Here is a 16,059-nt window from a genome sequence, read left to right as displayed (position 1 = left end):
TGTTTTACACACTGGTTCTGTCATTGATTGTGACCTACCTTTCAACTAATCTTGGAAGATTTTGTGCCTTAGTTATTTCCGTTCTCTTTTTCTCCTCCCAGTGTTGACCCATCAAAACTTAGTGATTCAGGAAACCAGTACATTGGTATTTAATGTTAGCTACACTGAGACATTGCTGTGACATAGGGTGACCAGACAGCAAGTGTGAAAAATCGGGATGGGGGTGGGGAGTAATAGGTGCCTATATAAAACAAAGCCCCAAATATTGGGACTCTCCCTATAAAATCAGGACATCTGATCACCCTAATTTACACATGAAACTTGTTTCACTATGCTTGATATAGAGTAATGTAAATGGCACTCTCATGTATCTGCTGCGGCTACTGTGCTCATAGAGTGATTGAACCCCAGGGCAGCTATATGGTGTTTACACTGCCACCTTTCATGGGCTATTTGCCAAGAAAGAGAGTTTTAAACTGTCACTGGGTCCCCTGGGTGGTGCCTGGGCAGTGCTGCAAGGTGGATGTGCTATTCTGGCTCCCTAGTCTTGCTCTAATTTGCTGCATCTGTGGGAGCCCTGTGTGCGTGGCATAACTACTCCCTCCATGCAGGTTTTACAGCATTAAAGGGCCTGCAGACTGATTTATGACAATGAAACCAGCATATTCCAGGACTGAAGCAAGCTCATACTTTTTTTTTTTTTTTTTTTACTTGCATGCCTTTTAAAAATCTGCACCTATGATGCTCAAGTAAAGTTTTTGTTTTGTTTGGTTTTTTCCTCTCTAGAGTACACTTAATGAAGTAAGAATGACCTTCACATTCTCCTCCCCTAATAGTTCACAATTAGAGGAAAAATCAGAAAACAGAATAGTTTAAGACTATAGAAAGTGTGTGCAAATTTATTCTACTTTGCATATTCTGCCTCCATCCGCTACTGTTATTAAAGAGTAAAAAACAAAATAATTGTCTAACTGTAGACTGTATTAGCTAAGGAATGTATTGCTGAAAGCTGCAAAACAAGATAAGTGGGAAAACAAAAAAATAGAAACAGTACTTATGTTCTAGTTAGAGCTTCAGGTCTAGTAGAGTTGAACTATTTGTATGGCATATATCTAATGGATTAAAGTCTCCTTTTTAAAAACAGTGTGCTTTATCTTGCAGCAGCACACCTTTCAATAGGCCTTTTAAAGCCTTTAAAAATGCAGATTCAGGTTCATCATGTTGCTTCCATTCTTACCCAATTTGCCAATGTATAGCTCAGTACATTTAATAAAGATTAAAAGTGCTCCCTGACATCACTCATTAGTGCTCTTTTTGCTTTTTTGAAAGTCCTGAGTGCTGCTCTGCAGGAAAGAAGGATAATAAATTATATACAACACAATGTGTCATACATTCAGTGGAGTTTATATTTATTAAACTCCCCTCCTCCCCACCCTCCCATTCCCCCACCAAGTTTTTCAAGCCCTCCTTCTAAGCCCACAGTGACACCTACTGTTATTTAATACCACTTTGTCCTTAGGAGTGAAATGCACTGCAGTTTAGGGAGAAAAAATGTTTACATTACATAGTCTCAGAAAGATCTTTTCAGCTAGGAATAGTTCTTTATGTGGACTTGGATTCATATGTTCAATTATTGATGCTACTACCACACAGCTAATAAGAATTTACAATAAAAGTATAATATAAAAAATAGGAAACATGCATATTAGTCCATATGTAAATATTGCCAATTATCTCAACTATTTTATTACTTCAAATAAAAAACAAATGCTAGGCTTAAGTCAGGGAAATATCTGCAAAAGGTGACGATGTTGAAAAATCATTTAATATTACTCTTTGGCAAAGAACTTTTCAACCAAATTTCAAGTTGTGGCCAGTTAATAATAGTAATTTACAGCTCCCTCCAAAAAGAGAGTTGTCAGTGGAAATGTTCACAGAATCAGAAATATAGCCATTCTCTCAGGTTCTAAAACAATAAAATACTACCAATATCATTGTAAGTGGCTGTGAAATAGGTGCTTTTATTAATAATTGTGGTTTCGATGCAAAAGCTGGATATGACCAGAGGTTATAATAATTATAATTTAAATGTAATAAATTCAATGATGAATCAGTTCCTCTCACTCTCTTGTGAAGGTCACTGCAATCACTTCCATCATCTAGGGCCAAACTTTCCAACTGGCAGCTGAAAAGTGTATGCCCCCCAAATGCATATACATGTGTAAAAAGGAACTTGCATGTGCAAATCAGGTAGTCAAGCATGCCTTATTTAGGATTTTCAGGAAATGCTAACGTACCTTGGAGGATCAGGTCCATAATGTGCTTCTAAAATTAAATAAATGAATAATTAAAAACAAGGTGAAAAGGGACATTAGAGAATTCTGCAGTTGAGTAACAGTTTCTTTCCATTTTTAGAGGCAAGATCCTGTTTCCTTTGATGAACAATTTGAAAATATTTCCAGAAATGTACTCAATACAAGATACACACTGTTACCCTATCTCTACACTTTAATGTATGAAGCCCATGTTCATGGTAGCACTGTAGTGCGTCCTGTCCTCCATGAGTAAGTATGACAGGTTCTATCAGTTTGACAACAATTTGTTTTTTAACTTAAACTCATGAGTTTTCCTGAAATTAGCTTTTTTCTTTTCTAGAGGGCAACCAGGTGGCATGTAACTCCACATCTTCAGGAGTAGCTTGAAGGTGCTAGGTTCCCTCTCAGTTCCTATTGAAGGTGTCAGCAACTCATAGGAATGGGTCCATTTCTTGCTTTTACAACCCTCCCTAGACTCTAGTCTAGCTCATTGACTGTTATCTATTCCTCTTCCTACCCCTTGTCATCTATAGTGATTTCCCTCTCTCTCTCTTCATACCATCTCACAACTAGTTGCTACTATAATTCTGCTACTGGCAGAGTCCTCTTCTACATATCTCCTACCACTTTTAATAGTTTTCCTGTTCCTTTCCTTCTCATGGACTCTCTTAATTCAAATCCTAGCTCTGTGAGTCAGGCAAGAACCCATTATCTGGCTCTATGCAAAACTCTACATTTATATCTCTGTGTAACGTGTATCTCAGTTTTAGGGGTCAGTCTTTACTGAGTTGATGGGAGTTCTGTCTGCTTTAGAGGGTGGACAAATGTAGTCCAAAATGTCTCAAAATGGTTAGTGATTTTGGATACCTCAGTTTTGAATGCTTAGCTTGAGAAACCTTAAAAGTGCCTGGTTTGCAAAGGGTGGGTGCTCAGCCTTTTCTGAAAATCAGGATCCTTTAAGGTATCTCAAGTTAGCTATCTGAACACTTAGGTCTGGTGTCTACAACCAAAGTTACACCGGTTTAACAAAAGGTGTGATTTTTAAACTGATTTTGCTTATCTTGTGCAATTGTCTGTGTGGACAATCTTATATTGATTAAAATCTGTAGCATTCACCTTTTAAGTTTGCAGGTGCAGGCTAAAACAATATGACATAAGGGTGACCACACAGAGATTTTCCTGGTTTAACTAAATCCTTTTAAAAACAGATTTAGGTTAAAATGTGTGCAGTCATGTCACTGTGCTCTCCTGAAAATCATGGCCATGATTATTAAAAATGATCAAACTGAAAATCATGAAATTCACCATTGGCAGGATGATTGTACTAGAAGCTGGTTAATTGTTCTTTTACCTCTGATACTACTATTGTTCTTGTTGCATTTGTTCTGAAAACACAATAGAGAAAAATTAAAAACAAAATAAAGATCACATTTTATATTTTAAATTATCAGTCGTTTATAAAGGGTTAATAGCTGTTATAATATGATACAGATATGAGTTATATATCGTATCGTTTATTATATGCACATCAGTAGAAGGTTTATGATTCTAAACAACCTATTGACCTGTTGGACTCTGAATTATGTAATTATTGCAGTGTAATTATGTTTAAAATATAGGGCTCCCCTTGAGTTTTCAGATGTGAGTGCATTATGATTTTTTGGAGGGTGGGGAAAAATAACGAGATTGATCATTTTGTAGCTTTCAGTCTTCACTGACAGTAATATACTCTCTCCTTAATACTGGATTTTCAGCATCTATCAGAATAGATGACTGAAATTATTCATTCCCTTGCTTCAGCATTAATTTATGTCAAACACTTTATTATATTTCTGTGGAATCATCACAATGAGGAAATTGAGTCACTGTTTCTCCTGTTACAAACCTTCCAATCGCAGCATTAAAAAAAAAAATACATTATAGGAATCATTTCCAGGTTTAGCAATAGATTTCGCTGGTTTGCTTCAGTATTTGTAGATCCTTGATTCTTACTGTTTCTTCGACCTTAAGATAAATGAATGTTTTCATTGGTGTCATTTAGAGATGGTAAACTAGACTGAATACAATAAGAACTGACCTAAATTTTATTGTCAAAATCAAACTGCATCCCAACTTTGTAAAAGTTTAAAAATATTAGGGCTAGACTGTGACCATGTTATTCCCTTTGAGTATAACTCACTTGAGTAACTCATTGATTTCAGTGGGGCAATTTATGTAAGCAACTGTACAACAACATGAGGAAGAGATTCTCAGTCTAGCCCTTAGATAATGTTACTATTATTGTGTTAATTAATAAGGACCTAAAAATTAAAGTGACTAGAAACAGACCCTTTTAGTTTCAAGATCTAAACTACAACATATATGAATAGTGATACCTTACACTTCTATAATGTTTTTCATCGAAGGATCTCTGTAAACCCTTGGCATACATGAATTAGGAAAAGTAAATTAAATGTTTAAAATTGGTCCAGTTTTAATAATCTGAGTTATTAAAAGAACTAACATAAATAAGGCTGTGTGTGTGTGTATGATGGAGATAGATAAAAAATTTAATCACCCAGCGTGTTTTAAGAAGGAAACTCTTTTGATAAGATTGATACATATATATGGTAATGATTTTACTGCTTTAAGGTTTGTGGAAGACAAGCAAACTTGGGATGTATACAAACAATTTCTGTGGGGACCTGCACTGCTCATTAGCCCTGTACTGGAGGTAAGAATTTAGATATTTAATTATATATGAGAGTACTTTTAGATATCCTTAGAAGATAACATGTATGTGTTTCAATTCCAGAATGCTACATTAGTATTGGCTTATATACCCAATGCACGCTGGTATGATTATTACACGGTAAGTAACACAAATGTTTTCTATTGACCTTCTAACTAATAGTTAGAACTATTAGCAGAATAATCTGCCAAAGGTGGTGGTGGAATTCCTCACTTTTTGTGTTTAAATACAACTTTACACTATACTTTGTTCATATTTTTCATGCAAACTACATCCCCAAGTATTTTTTTTATAGACTTAAGTAGTACAAGCAAGTGAGAGAATTAAATGGAAGAAAAACATCTAGCCAATGACAAAGAGAGGAGTATGAAGGCTGTGAAAGTTGGCAAGAGATATAGACCTTAATATCATCAGCAGAATTATAGAAGCACATAGTTGTGAGATGGTGTGGAATGATAGAGGAGAGGCCACAGAGAGCTGAAGAGGAGCAGGAAGGGGAATATATATTAACAAGGTGGTTGAGATAGGATATAGAGGCTTTTAAAACTAAGGTTTTGTTGGGAAATGACATCCTTTTGGAAATGAAGCTCTAGACCTTGAATCCAATCCAGTGAGCCACTGAGCATCAATTAGAATTAAGGGTACTTGTCACGTCAACCTGCCCCTGAAGATGTCAAGATAGGAGTGAGGATTACAAGCCACCAGGTTCCCCCATAGAGAGATAAAGAACTTGTGTGAGAGTTAGGAAGGGTCTGGTCTGACCTGAATTTTCTCTCAAATTCTTCCAAACTATTCACCCAGGTTTGCAAACCTGGTCAAAAAGTTCACACTAATATGGTGTGTTAGTTTAGTGTAACCTAACTTCGTTACAAAATTTTCACCCAGTGCCTACTTATGAGTGAGCTAAAAGCTCAGGGTGTTTGAAAATCACAAACATGTTACATTCTCAAACACCTTTAGCCCCAACACACTTCTATTCATTTTTAATCCCTGAAATATTCTATCTGAAGTCTTTGGCAAGAGAGCAGAAGTTGGGCAGCTTTAGCTGCATCTACCTTCTGCAGAGGCAGGGAAAAGAGTGGGAAGAAAGAAGCTGGAGAGAGAAAAAGGCAGAAAAAAAGGCACCAAAATTATAATTACTTTGTGGTTTAGCTCCTTGATCTGTGCCCCATTGTTGCACCCAAAGTCCACAATTTTCATGTTCTTCAAAATATGGAATAAAATTTTGAAAATAACAGCCCTATTTATACATTTAAATCAGTATTTCTGTGGCAAAAAGTAATTAACATATTTAGGATCTCCTTCCTTGTTCATTTACATTAGTATGAATTAGAAGTAACTTGTTTGATATCAATTATTTTCATTTCTAGGAGGAATATATTGGTTTCAAGGGACAGTTCTACAACCTATCAACTCCTCTTGAACATATCAACCTTCATATCCGTGGAGGTTACATTATCCCATGGCAGGACCCTGCTAATAATACCTTTTACAGGTACTATGAAATTAACTGGAAAATTTAAAACTGGTTTCTTTTATTTTTAATGGGAACTCTCTGAAAGCTGCTTAGTGGTTTGGAATATTAAAGACCCAGTTAAAATGGCCTAGAGGACAGACTGCAGGTGAGGTATGAGATGAATTCTATTGATCATATGGTTGATGAAAATGAGAGAAACATAGGGAGAGGGTCAACCTAGTCTAAGGATGTTCCTATATAGCTTAAATAGTTACAACTCTGAGGAAACAGACAAATAGTAATGTGTTTGTTGACTTTTTTTTTTTTTTTTTTGCAGCCGACAAAACTCAATGGGACTTACTATTGCTTTAGATGATAATGGGTTCGCTCACGGTCAGCTTTACTGGGATGATGGGAACAGCATTGGTAAGTTTTAATAGTAAATTGAAGTGAGAAGATTTACTTACATCAAGAGTAAAGTTTCCTAAATAGCATAATTTTTTTCTCCTTCTTGGTGTTTCTTATTTTTACAGTTTTAAGTTTTGAATGTATGAAATGTCATTTTTATTAAGTATTTGATGTGAAAACACTTGTAGATACATGTATTTCAGCATATACAACAAATCTGCAAACACTTAAACGTGTGCATAGTACTGATGTATTCAGGGGCGGCTCCAGGCCCCAGCACGCCAAGCGTGTGCTTGGGTGGCAAGCCACGGGGGGCGCTCTGCCGGCGCAGAGAGGGTGGCAGGCAGGTTGCCTTTGGCTGCTTGCCTGCAGAGGGTCCGCTGGTCCCATGGCTTCAGAGGACCTCCCGCAGACGTGCCTGCGTAGGATCCGTCGAAGCCACGGGACCAGCAGACACTCTGCAGGCAAGCCGCCGAAGGCAGCCTGCCTGCTGTGCTTGGGGCTGCAAAATGCCTAGAGCCACCTCTGGGTGTATTCAATGGGACTATACATGTGAATATATGTACCTATGCATGTGTTTGCAGGATCTTAGTCCTAAATAAATAAAATTTACCATGCATATCTGAATATCTGAACCTGCTCAGAGCCCCGCTGAAGTCAGGGAACTCCATATGAGCACAGGGGTCCCTCCCATACTTATGCTATAAATTTCCGGATCAGGGCCCACAGCTGGAAAGCTCTAAAGAACAGTGCTTGAAAAACAAAAAGTCAAGTTAAAACTGTAGTACAGTACAATTATATTGATTTTGTCTCACTGAAGTCCTATGACATTATTGCTTTCAGAATTCAGATTTTTCATACCTTAACTTATGTCATTAAACTTGGTCTAGCATGTGTAATAAGAGAGATCATGCTTTATCCTCAGACTAAATCTATGATAAATATAACCATGTGAGTTAAGAATGGAGTGAGAAGTCCGAGTTGATTTTCCTAGCATTAATAAATTTTAAAATTTATCCATCATATCAAGTGTGTATCTCACACTATCCACAGTAAGTCTCCTCTTAGCTTTCAGTAGCTCTCAGTAGAAATGCATGGGGTACTATCAGCGTGCTATGAGGTGCACTGAAATATGTCAAGCTTTGAGTGACTCGGATTTGGAACTATTTACTACGTTCATAGAGTTTAATTGTAGCTTAATTAAATTAAACTAGCTTACAAGATGCACTTCAACCATCTCTCAGTGATCTATTTTTCAGAAATCAGGAAACTGTGCTAGCTGTGGTTATCAGCATTATCGTTTGGTAGTTTAGATACCCAATCTGAGGCTTATAGAGGAAATAGACACTGATGTTTTCCTATCCATCACGGTAATGTGTAAATGGATACTGAATAAAGTAGGAGGTGGGGAATTTCTGGCGTGCCTTGTGGGAGGCTTACAAACCCTTAAATCTCTGTTTGAAGGATTAGGAGCACTCCTCCCCTGACATTTGGGAGATGGCTGAGAAACAGGAGCCCATGCACTGATTCTCAGAGAGTTGTTTGCTTTACCTTTGATTTGAGGTCTTCATGCCCACAGCATGAGACTTACCAAAGGGAACATTAAAGCTCCTATGCAATAGTCTTTTACAAAATACAGGGAGAAATAAGAAGCTCAGACTGAAGCCCAATCAAATATTAGTTTACTGACTCTGACCCTGTATGTACTAAACTACTTTCCCTCTGTCAAACGGAGTGGATAGAAATTTGGAGCTTTCATTACATAACTTTGCCCCACACAAGTATGGAATAAATAGTCTTCCCCGCAACTTATTCTTCTTATTGCTGGCCCTCAAATGGGTTCTTCCTTTCAGTGCACATCCTTCATACAGACTCTTCTCCTGGCCCCTGATAGCCTTTTCCCCAGCACTTGCTTTGCTCCTTATTGAGTCACAGCTCGGTGTGATCCCTTCCAATCACCAGGCCCCGATCCAAAGGATCCAAGAATCCTCTTCAGGTCTTAATCCAAGAAAGTACCAGAAGCATGTGTGTCCCTTTAACTACATGAGTAGTCCCATTGAAGTCAGTGGAACTACCCAGGTACTTAATCCAGCTTCAGTCTGCCCTTGCCCTTACGCCTAATAATTAAGGCTAAGATTTTGTCACAGATATTTTTAGTAAAAGTTACGGACAGGTCATGGGCAAAACAGAAAAAATCATGGAAGCTGTGACCTGTTTGTAACTTTTACTAAAATATCCCTGACAAAATGGGGATCTGCAGATCCGCACAGTACTTCAAGTGGGGCAGCTGCAGGGATTAGGAGCTGCCTGTAGGAGCTGGGGACTGCAGGATACCCCTGATGCCTACAGCTCCAGGCATCCCCTGCGGGGGCTGGGAGCTTGGGGTTCCCCACCACCCATGGCAGCCAGGAGCTTGAGTTCTTCTGCAATAGCCCGGAGCTGCCTGCCACCTTGTGCAGCCACAGAAGCTGGGAGCTTGGGGGTTCCCCACTGCCACCCGCCAGGAGCGGGGAAGGGGTGGTGGTGTCCCCACTGTCCTAGTGGCAGGGAGATGGGGGGTTCCTCTGCCGCCTGTGGCAGCAGGGAGGGGAACACCAGAGGTGGCGGGGATACCCCACAGCTTCCTGCCCCAGTGGGTGGCAGGGGACCCTGCAGCTCCCGATCACCACAAGCTGAAGTCACAGATTCCGTGACTTCCGCGACCTCCATGACTAAATCACAATCTTACTACTAATAATTTACCCATTTGTAACCTGGGACAGAATAAAACAAACAAATTGAATTTCATTTGGCACAGATGATATTTAAAAATTGTCAAACTATGTTTTGAACATTTGTACCACTTTTTTGTTGTTGTTGTTAAGTTTTTTACAAACAGAAAACTTTTAGAGATTTTTCTCTCACTTCTACAACATATGTTTCTATTGAGGGTTCTAAGTGTGTTTATTATGGAAACAGTGGCATGTTTTACACATTAACACTAGAATTGTATTTAGAATATATTTTTTTAAATGGTCAGGAATATTGACCAAAATAAAATTATAGTGGGTTACATTTTACTCTACTGCTTTCTCGTTACAGATGCATATGAACAGGGTGCTTATCTATTAGAAACATTTAATGCAAGTCAGGTGGGTACTGGTTCTTGTGTTATGTGTAGGGGTTATTAACATTTCCTTATTGATTTTGTCCACACTGTTCATGATTTTATAAACCTGTCATATTCCCCTTCTCCCCACCGCCACACACCATTAGTCATCTCTTTTCCAAGCTGAACAGCCCCAATCTTTTTAATCTCTCCTTTTATGCACGCTGTTCCACACCCTTCATCGTTTTTGTTGCCCATCTCTGTACCTTTTCCAATTCTAATATATCTTTTTATGCAGTGTTCAAGGTGTGGGTGTTCCATGGATTTACACAGTGTTATTATGATATTTATTGTTTCATTATCTATCCCTTTCCTAATTGTTCCTAACATTAGGTTTGGTGTTCATAAGTTAGTGTTCAGAAAACTCAGATGTAAACATGGGGTAATTTCCTTAACTCTTGGTGTTACAACAAAGATCTTTATCTTTTTACCTCAGTGGTTCTGGGTGTTATCACATCTGCAGTTCTGGTTTGAGCCCACCACTAAATACAAGGTAGAACAGTGGTTCTCAAACTAGGGCTGCCTCTTGTTCAGGGGAAGCCCCTGGAGGGCCGCGCCGGTTATTTACCTGCCATGTCTGCAGGTTTGGCCGATCGCTGCTCCAGCTGGCCGTGGTTTGCTGCTCCAGGCCAAAGGGAGCTGCTGGAAGGGTGGCTAGCACATCCCTCTGCCCGTGCCACTTCCTGCAGCCCCCATTGGCCTGGAGCGGCAAACCACGGCCAATGGGAGCTGCGATCGGCCAAATCTGTGGACGCGGCAAGCAGGAGCGGCACCGGGGTTTTTGGTGCCCTAGGCAGGGGTCCTTTTGCGCTCCTGGTCATTGGCGGCAATTCTGCGGCGGGGGGTTCCTTCCGCGCTCCCGGTCTTCGGGGCATTTCAGCGGTGGGTCCCAGAGCGAGTGAAGGACCCACCGCAGAATTGCCACCGAAGACCTGGAGCGTGGAAGGACTCCCCGCCGCTGAATTGCCGCCGAGGGCTGCAAAATGCTGCCCTCCCAAATCCTGGCACCCTAGGCGATCGCCTACGTCGCCTAAATGGAAGCACCGGCCCTGGCGGCAAGTAAACAAACCAGCCCGGCCCTCCAGGAGTTTTCCCTAAACAAGCGTCAGCGCTAGTTTGAGAATCACTGTTTTACTTGATATTTAGTTGTAGGCTCAAACCAGAACTGCAGATGTGATTACACTCAGACTTTCAAAAAGAAACATTGGTTCACAATCCAAACCCACATCATGGTTCATAATTTCATAGCTGGTCTTACTCTACAGTGAGCTATATCAAAATCCAGGTTCTGAACACTTGTAGTTTCCGGGGGTGGTGGTGGTGGTGGTGGTGGTGTAGAAATCGGAGTGAGATACACTGTTGTATTGAGATTGTCTGTAATTGCATTTAACATGCTATATTTTATATGAATAAATTGTAATAAATACATATTTAAGAAGTATTGTGAAGATATTTTAAATATTCTGTTTGATGATGAAACTATATTTCATAAAATTTATTTGTAAAACTTAAACATTTACAATATGCAGAAATCAAAGTAACATGAGGCTAATAGTATCATTTTGTCAGCGGCACTTCTGCTGTCATTTTACCAGTCTATTTAAATGAGTACATTATAACTCATCATCTCCTGCATATTTTTAAAAACAACATGCCATTAAACACACACACTTCTACAAATTTCCTGTGATATACAGAAAAGCAACATGTATTATAAAGAAACTCATCCAACTTGAAATGTAGTCACATTAAAAAAAAAGAAGTTCTAGGTGGTTTCCAGTAATACGCTTGCCCCTACATTCATATGCCAGTTTTTATTGTTTGCAGCTGTACGTTGTGGTAGTTCATAATGCGGGGGCGGGGGGGGCGGAGGAAACGACTTATGGAATCTTTCCTCACATAACCTGAAGGACCAGACAAAATTGCTAACCCTGCATTTCCAGAGTACAGAGATGGCTCCTTTCTAGCATCATGTGAGGCACAATTCAACTCGTATGTAGTGGAGAGGGGATGTGTAGGTACATGGTTCAGACCCCCTCCACACTGGTTTGCAGGGCTGAACCAGCCCTGGTGCAGGGATAGTGATCTGTACACATTCCCTCTGAGACGAGAGAGTTTTGTCACCTTGTGCAGGGCTGTAATTGCACAGAGGAGCCCAGGAATTGGCCCACTGATTTCAACAAGAATTTTGCCTGATTAATGGCTGCATGAAAAGTGAATGAGCTATATACATTCAAGTGTCTGTGGCAGAGCAGGAAATGAACCTAGATCTCTTAGATCCCAGTCCAGTATCCTAACTGGGTCATTCTTCCTCCTTGGAAGAAAACAAAGGAGAAGCAAACAGATCTACAGTTACACTGAAATTAATCAAGAACATGAGGTTACTGACCTTTCATGCTCTCCCTCACCTTTGGGTCTGGATTTTACCTGTTATTACAGACTGTACTAAAGGTATTGGTATATTGGAGTTGGAGGAATAATTTCCATCTTGGGTAGACACCTCTGTGCTAGCTCTGATTGTGTTAATACACTCTAAATAGCTGTATTAGCTGCAACTGCCCGGGGTGTTGGAGAGGCTAGCTCCCCCGAGTATGTACCTGGGTTTCAAACAGGACTGTACTTGGGATAGCTAACCTGTCCTGCTGCTCGTGCAGCAGCAGCAGCAACTATGCTGCTGCCTTTAACACACTAGCTTAGTCAGAGGCAGGGTGGATACGTCTACCCAATCTAGAAATGAAACCTCTAGCTCTATTGTAGTCTCCTTAGTGGCGTGTGTGCAATCTGACTCAGCTGAAGCAGCAGGCATCATTGTGCAGCAAGGAATATGTTTACTGCTCCACCTCTCAGAAGGGTGTACCAAGTGTTCCTTTCTCCATCTGGTGGGTGAGGAGGAAAGGAGAACCCAAGGTCCTGCTGCTTCCATGCTTCTTTGGGGTTGGTTTTTCAATAGGAATCCCTAGCAAGGAGCAGTCTACACTTAAGGGAGGACTGCAGTTGTGGCTGAATTCTGCTGTCTCTCTTAACATGCAGTCCTACCTGGAGAAGCTACATTTTGATGCATGTGTGTGTTATATACAGGTACCTGTTGCATAGCCATCCAACATAAGAAACATGTAAGTGGGTCTGGAAAGAAGGAACTGCATGATTTTTAGTGTGATAATCAGGGATAAAGGATCATACTATAAGACACTGTGATATCTAAACATCAATTTGATGGCAAGTTTGGACAGTATGAATCTAATATATTTTGTTGTCTTTTCAGAGTGTTTTAGAAATTAAGGTTGTGCACAATGGATACACTGACCCAAACAATTTAAAATTTGATGAAATTAAAGTCTTGGGAGTTGACAGAGTACCTTTAGCTGTTACAGTAAAACAAAACGGTGTGACCGTTCCATCTCTCCATAATATCAACTACAGTGCTACAAAAAAGGTAAGCAGCTAATTCAAGGGTATTAAGCCATCTGCTGAATAATGTAACTTTTCTTCCTTAAACTTGGCATTGAATCAGATCTCAGTTGCAATATTAAGTCCTATATTTTTTAATAAATACAAGAATGTGCCGCTAGAAATAATTGCCTTGTGAAATCAAACAACCTGGAATTGTTGTATGATGTAAATGACACACAATGTAATCAAACATGGTTTCAATCTGACAAAATAAAAAAGCAAGACAATATGACAGAGCGTATGTGCAATGTGGCTAAGTTATTGCTGCAGTAAAACCCTTAATCTTTGGTAATTCCTAACTCTGAGTGCTTGATTTTTTTTTCAGCCCTCCTTAAAGCTTATTTAAGCCCTAAGAGAACTGAGAGGGAATATAGTATCTTCAACAAGTACTTACTGAGAAGTTAGATGATTCTGTTCTTGCCACCCATTTCTTTTCTCCTCCCTGCCCCTGCCCATGTATAATTATTAACCTTTTTTGTTGTGTTATGTCAAATATAGGCTATATGCAGTTCAAGGCAAAGACCCTATCTCTATGGGTTAAATCTTGTCTCCACTGAAGCCATTGGCAAAACTCCCAATGGGCCATGATTTGACCTTGCATGTTTTTGTGAAATATCCAACACATTTCTTCTTATTAAAATAATAAAAAGATTTCTCAGGACTAAAAAACCTCCCCTGTGACTCTATCATGTATATAATTATGAGGAAGAAGTCAATATTAACTGTAAATCATAATTGAGTCAATCACTCCTAAATGCAATTGAAACAAATGCTGATGATCATGGTGGCCTTCCAGACACATTCCTCTAGACTGCCTTTCAAATATAAACATACCTCCTGTAGCTGCTTTTAGGGTTGCCACTCTTCTGATGGAAAAATGCAAGGTTATTCCCACCCCCAGCCTCTTCCCCAGGCTTTCTACAAAACTGTATCCTTTATTAAGTCTCACGCCTTTCTGCCTTGCACCTGAAACATACCCAAAAAATCTGTTGTATTTAGCTGTGCTCTCATTCCTTGGATGGGAAAGTGGGAATTCCTGTGCACAGGTGAAATCAGAATGGACTCCAAGCTTATAAAAAGAGAGAGCAGGATTCTGATCTTTACAGCGTCCCTGGGAAGCCAATAGATTGGAATTCAGTGTTAAAATATGTCACAGATAAATTGTTTCAAATCTGAATTAGGGGAAGAAGACAAAAAGAAGAAACTATCTAATAAGTAGTGTGAGAGCTGAAAAATGCAATGGCCTCAGGTAGATCTGTTGTTGTTTTTTTGTTTCCTTTCAAAGCTGCTGCATATTACCGGGCTTCAGCTTGAACTAGGGAAACCCTACTCAGTGGACTGGTCTTCAGTGGTTGAAGACAATGAGAAATTTAACTGTTATCCTGACTCGGGTGCATCAGAAGAAAATTGTACTGCTCGTGGCTGTATCTGGGAGGTAAGCAGAACTGATTTGCGTGAAGCAGGAATAAGGACTTTACTTTAATGACACTAACAATTTATCTAAACTAAAAGAGTTGCTGGCTAGGGTTTTTAGGTATTTGATGAGCTTGCAGAATTGTTTTAGCAACACAACAAAATGTTTGAGAGATGAAAATAAGTATGACTCTGTGGATCAAGGTTGCCACACATTTTGGACATTGCTTCTCAGGGGATCACTTAGCAGCTTGCTTATGCATGGCAGGCAGAATTAATCATCCTTACCACTATAACTATCACCACCACTACTGGAACTCAGGCATTTGACATTTTGCCACTGGGCTCTTTTTCCTGATCTGAAAAGAACAGACCAAAATAGGAAATTGGCTGACATCAGCATCCCCAGAGCTGGGTCTTGAGCAACTCCTAAGATGTGAACCTAAAGTTTCTACACTTAGTACCGTCAGGACTGGCGCTAGGACCGTCTGCAGGCACCACTGCGGCAGCTGCACCAGAGCTGCAGACCAGCGGACCCTCTGCAGGCACGACTGCGTATGTCCACCGAAGCTGCCTGCCACCCCCTCTGGCAAAACGCCGCCCACTAATAATCCTGGCGCCCTAGGTGATTGGGTAGGCCACCTAAATACAAGCGCCGGCCTTGAGTACTGTCTCAAGTGTCACTTCATCTCTACTCTATTTTTCTCTCTTTCCCATCCTTCTCTTTAGCTGTTTGATTCTAAGCTTGGTTTGGATTAGGAGGACAATGATAATCTGTGAACCAGGCAAAGATTTCACTTGATGCTAATGGAAGTAAGATTGAGTCCTCAGTGAAAAGATCTTCTCGGTATGCTCAGTCAATAAAATTAGTAGGTAAATAGGCGAATTCTCAGCCATTTCCTCCTGAACAATAAAAGGCACTTCTCAACATTTAGGGCTTCTTGGTACATGCTTGTTTTCACCTCTCAAACCCTGCTTGATTGTACACCTGTTCAGAGGAATTTGCAAGGGTTTTTGTTGTCATCGTAATTTTTCTTTATAATGGTGAGAAAAAGTGTATTTTTTCCCCTGTCCATGTATTCAATAAAAGATGTGCTTTCAAGTGGAGAAAAAACCCCTGGGCATACACAAAGCATGA

The 16,059-nt window shown here is 39.9% G+C and overlaps 1 protein-coding gene across 1 annotated transcript in view; it reads left to right on the top strand.

Annotated features, from left to right (window-relative positions):
* Positions 1-16,059, top strand: part of SI (sucrase-isomaltase) — a 200,856-nt gene that overhangs the window by 111,861 nt on the left and 72,936 nt on the right. The window contains exons 41-48 of the mRNA XM_050965764.1: positions 2,416-2,564; positions 4,947-5,028; positions 5,110-5,166; positions 6,417-6,541; positions 6,840-6,928; positions 9,992-10,041; positions 13,321-13,491; positions 14,794-14,943. Coding sequence (XP_050821721.1) covers positions 2,416-2,564; positions 4,947-5,028; positions 5,110-5,166; positions 6,417-6,541; positions 6,840-6,928; positions 9,992-10,041; positions 13,321-13,491; positions 14,794-14,943 — 873 coding nt within the window. The remainder of the gene's footprint in view (positions 1-2,415; positions 2,565-4,946; positions 5,029-5,109; positions 5,167-6,416; positions 6,542-6,839; positions 6,929-9,991; positions 10,042-13,320; positions 13,492-14,793; positions 14,944-16,059) is intronic.

Source organism: Gopherus flavomarginatus, chromosome 8 (genome assembly GCF_025201925.1).
Source record: "Gopherus flavomarginatus isolate rGopFla2 chromosome 8, rGopFla2.mat.asm, whole genome shotgun sequence".
Taxonomy (NCBI): Eukaryota; Metazoa; Chordata; order Testudines; family Testudinidae; genus Gopherus; species Gopherus flavomarginatus.
This window is presented reverse-complemented; position numbering and strand designations above follow the sequence as displayed.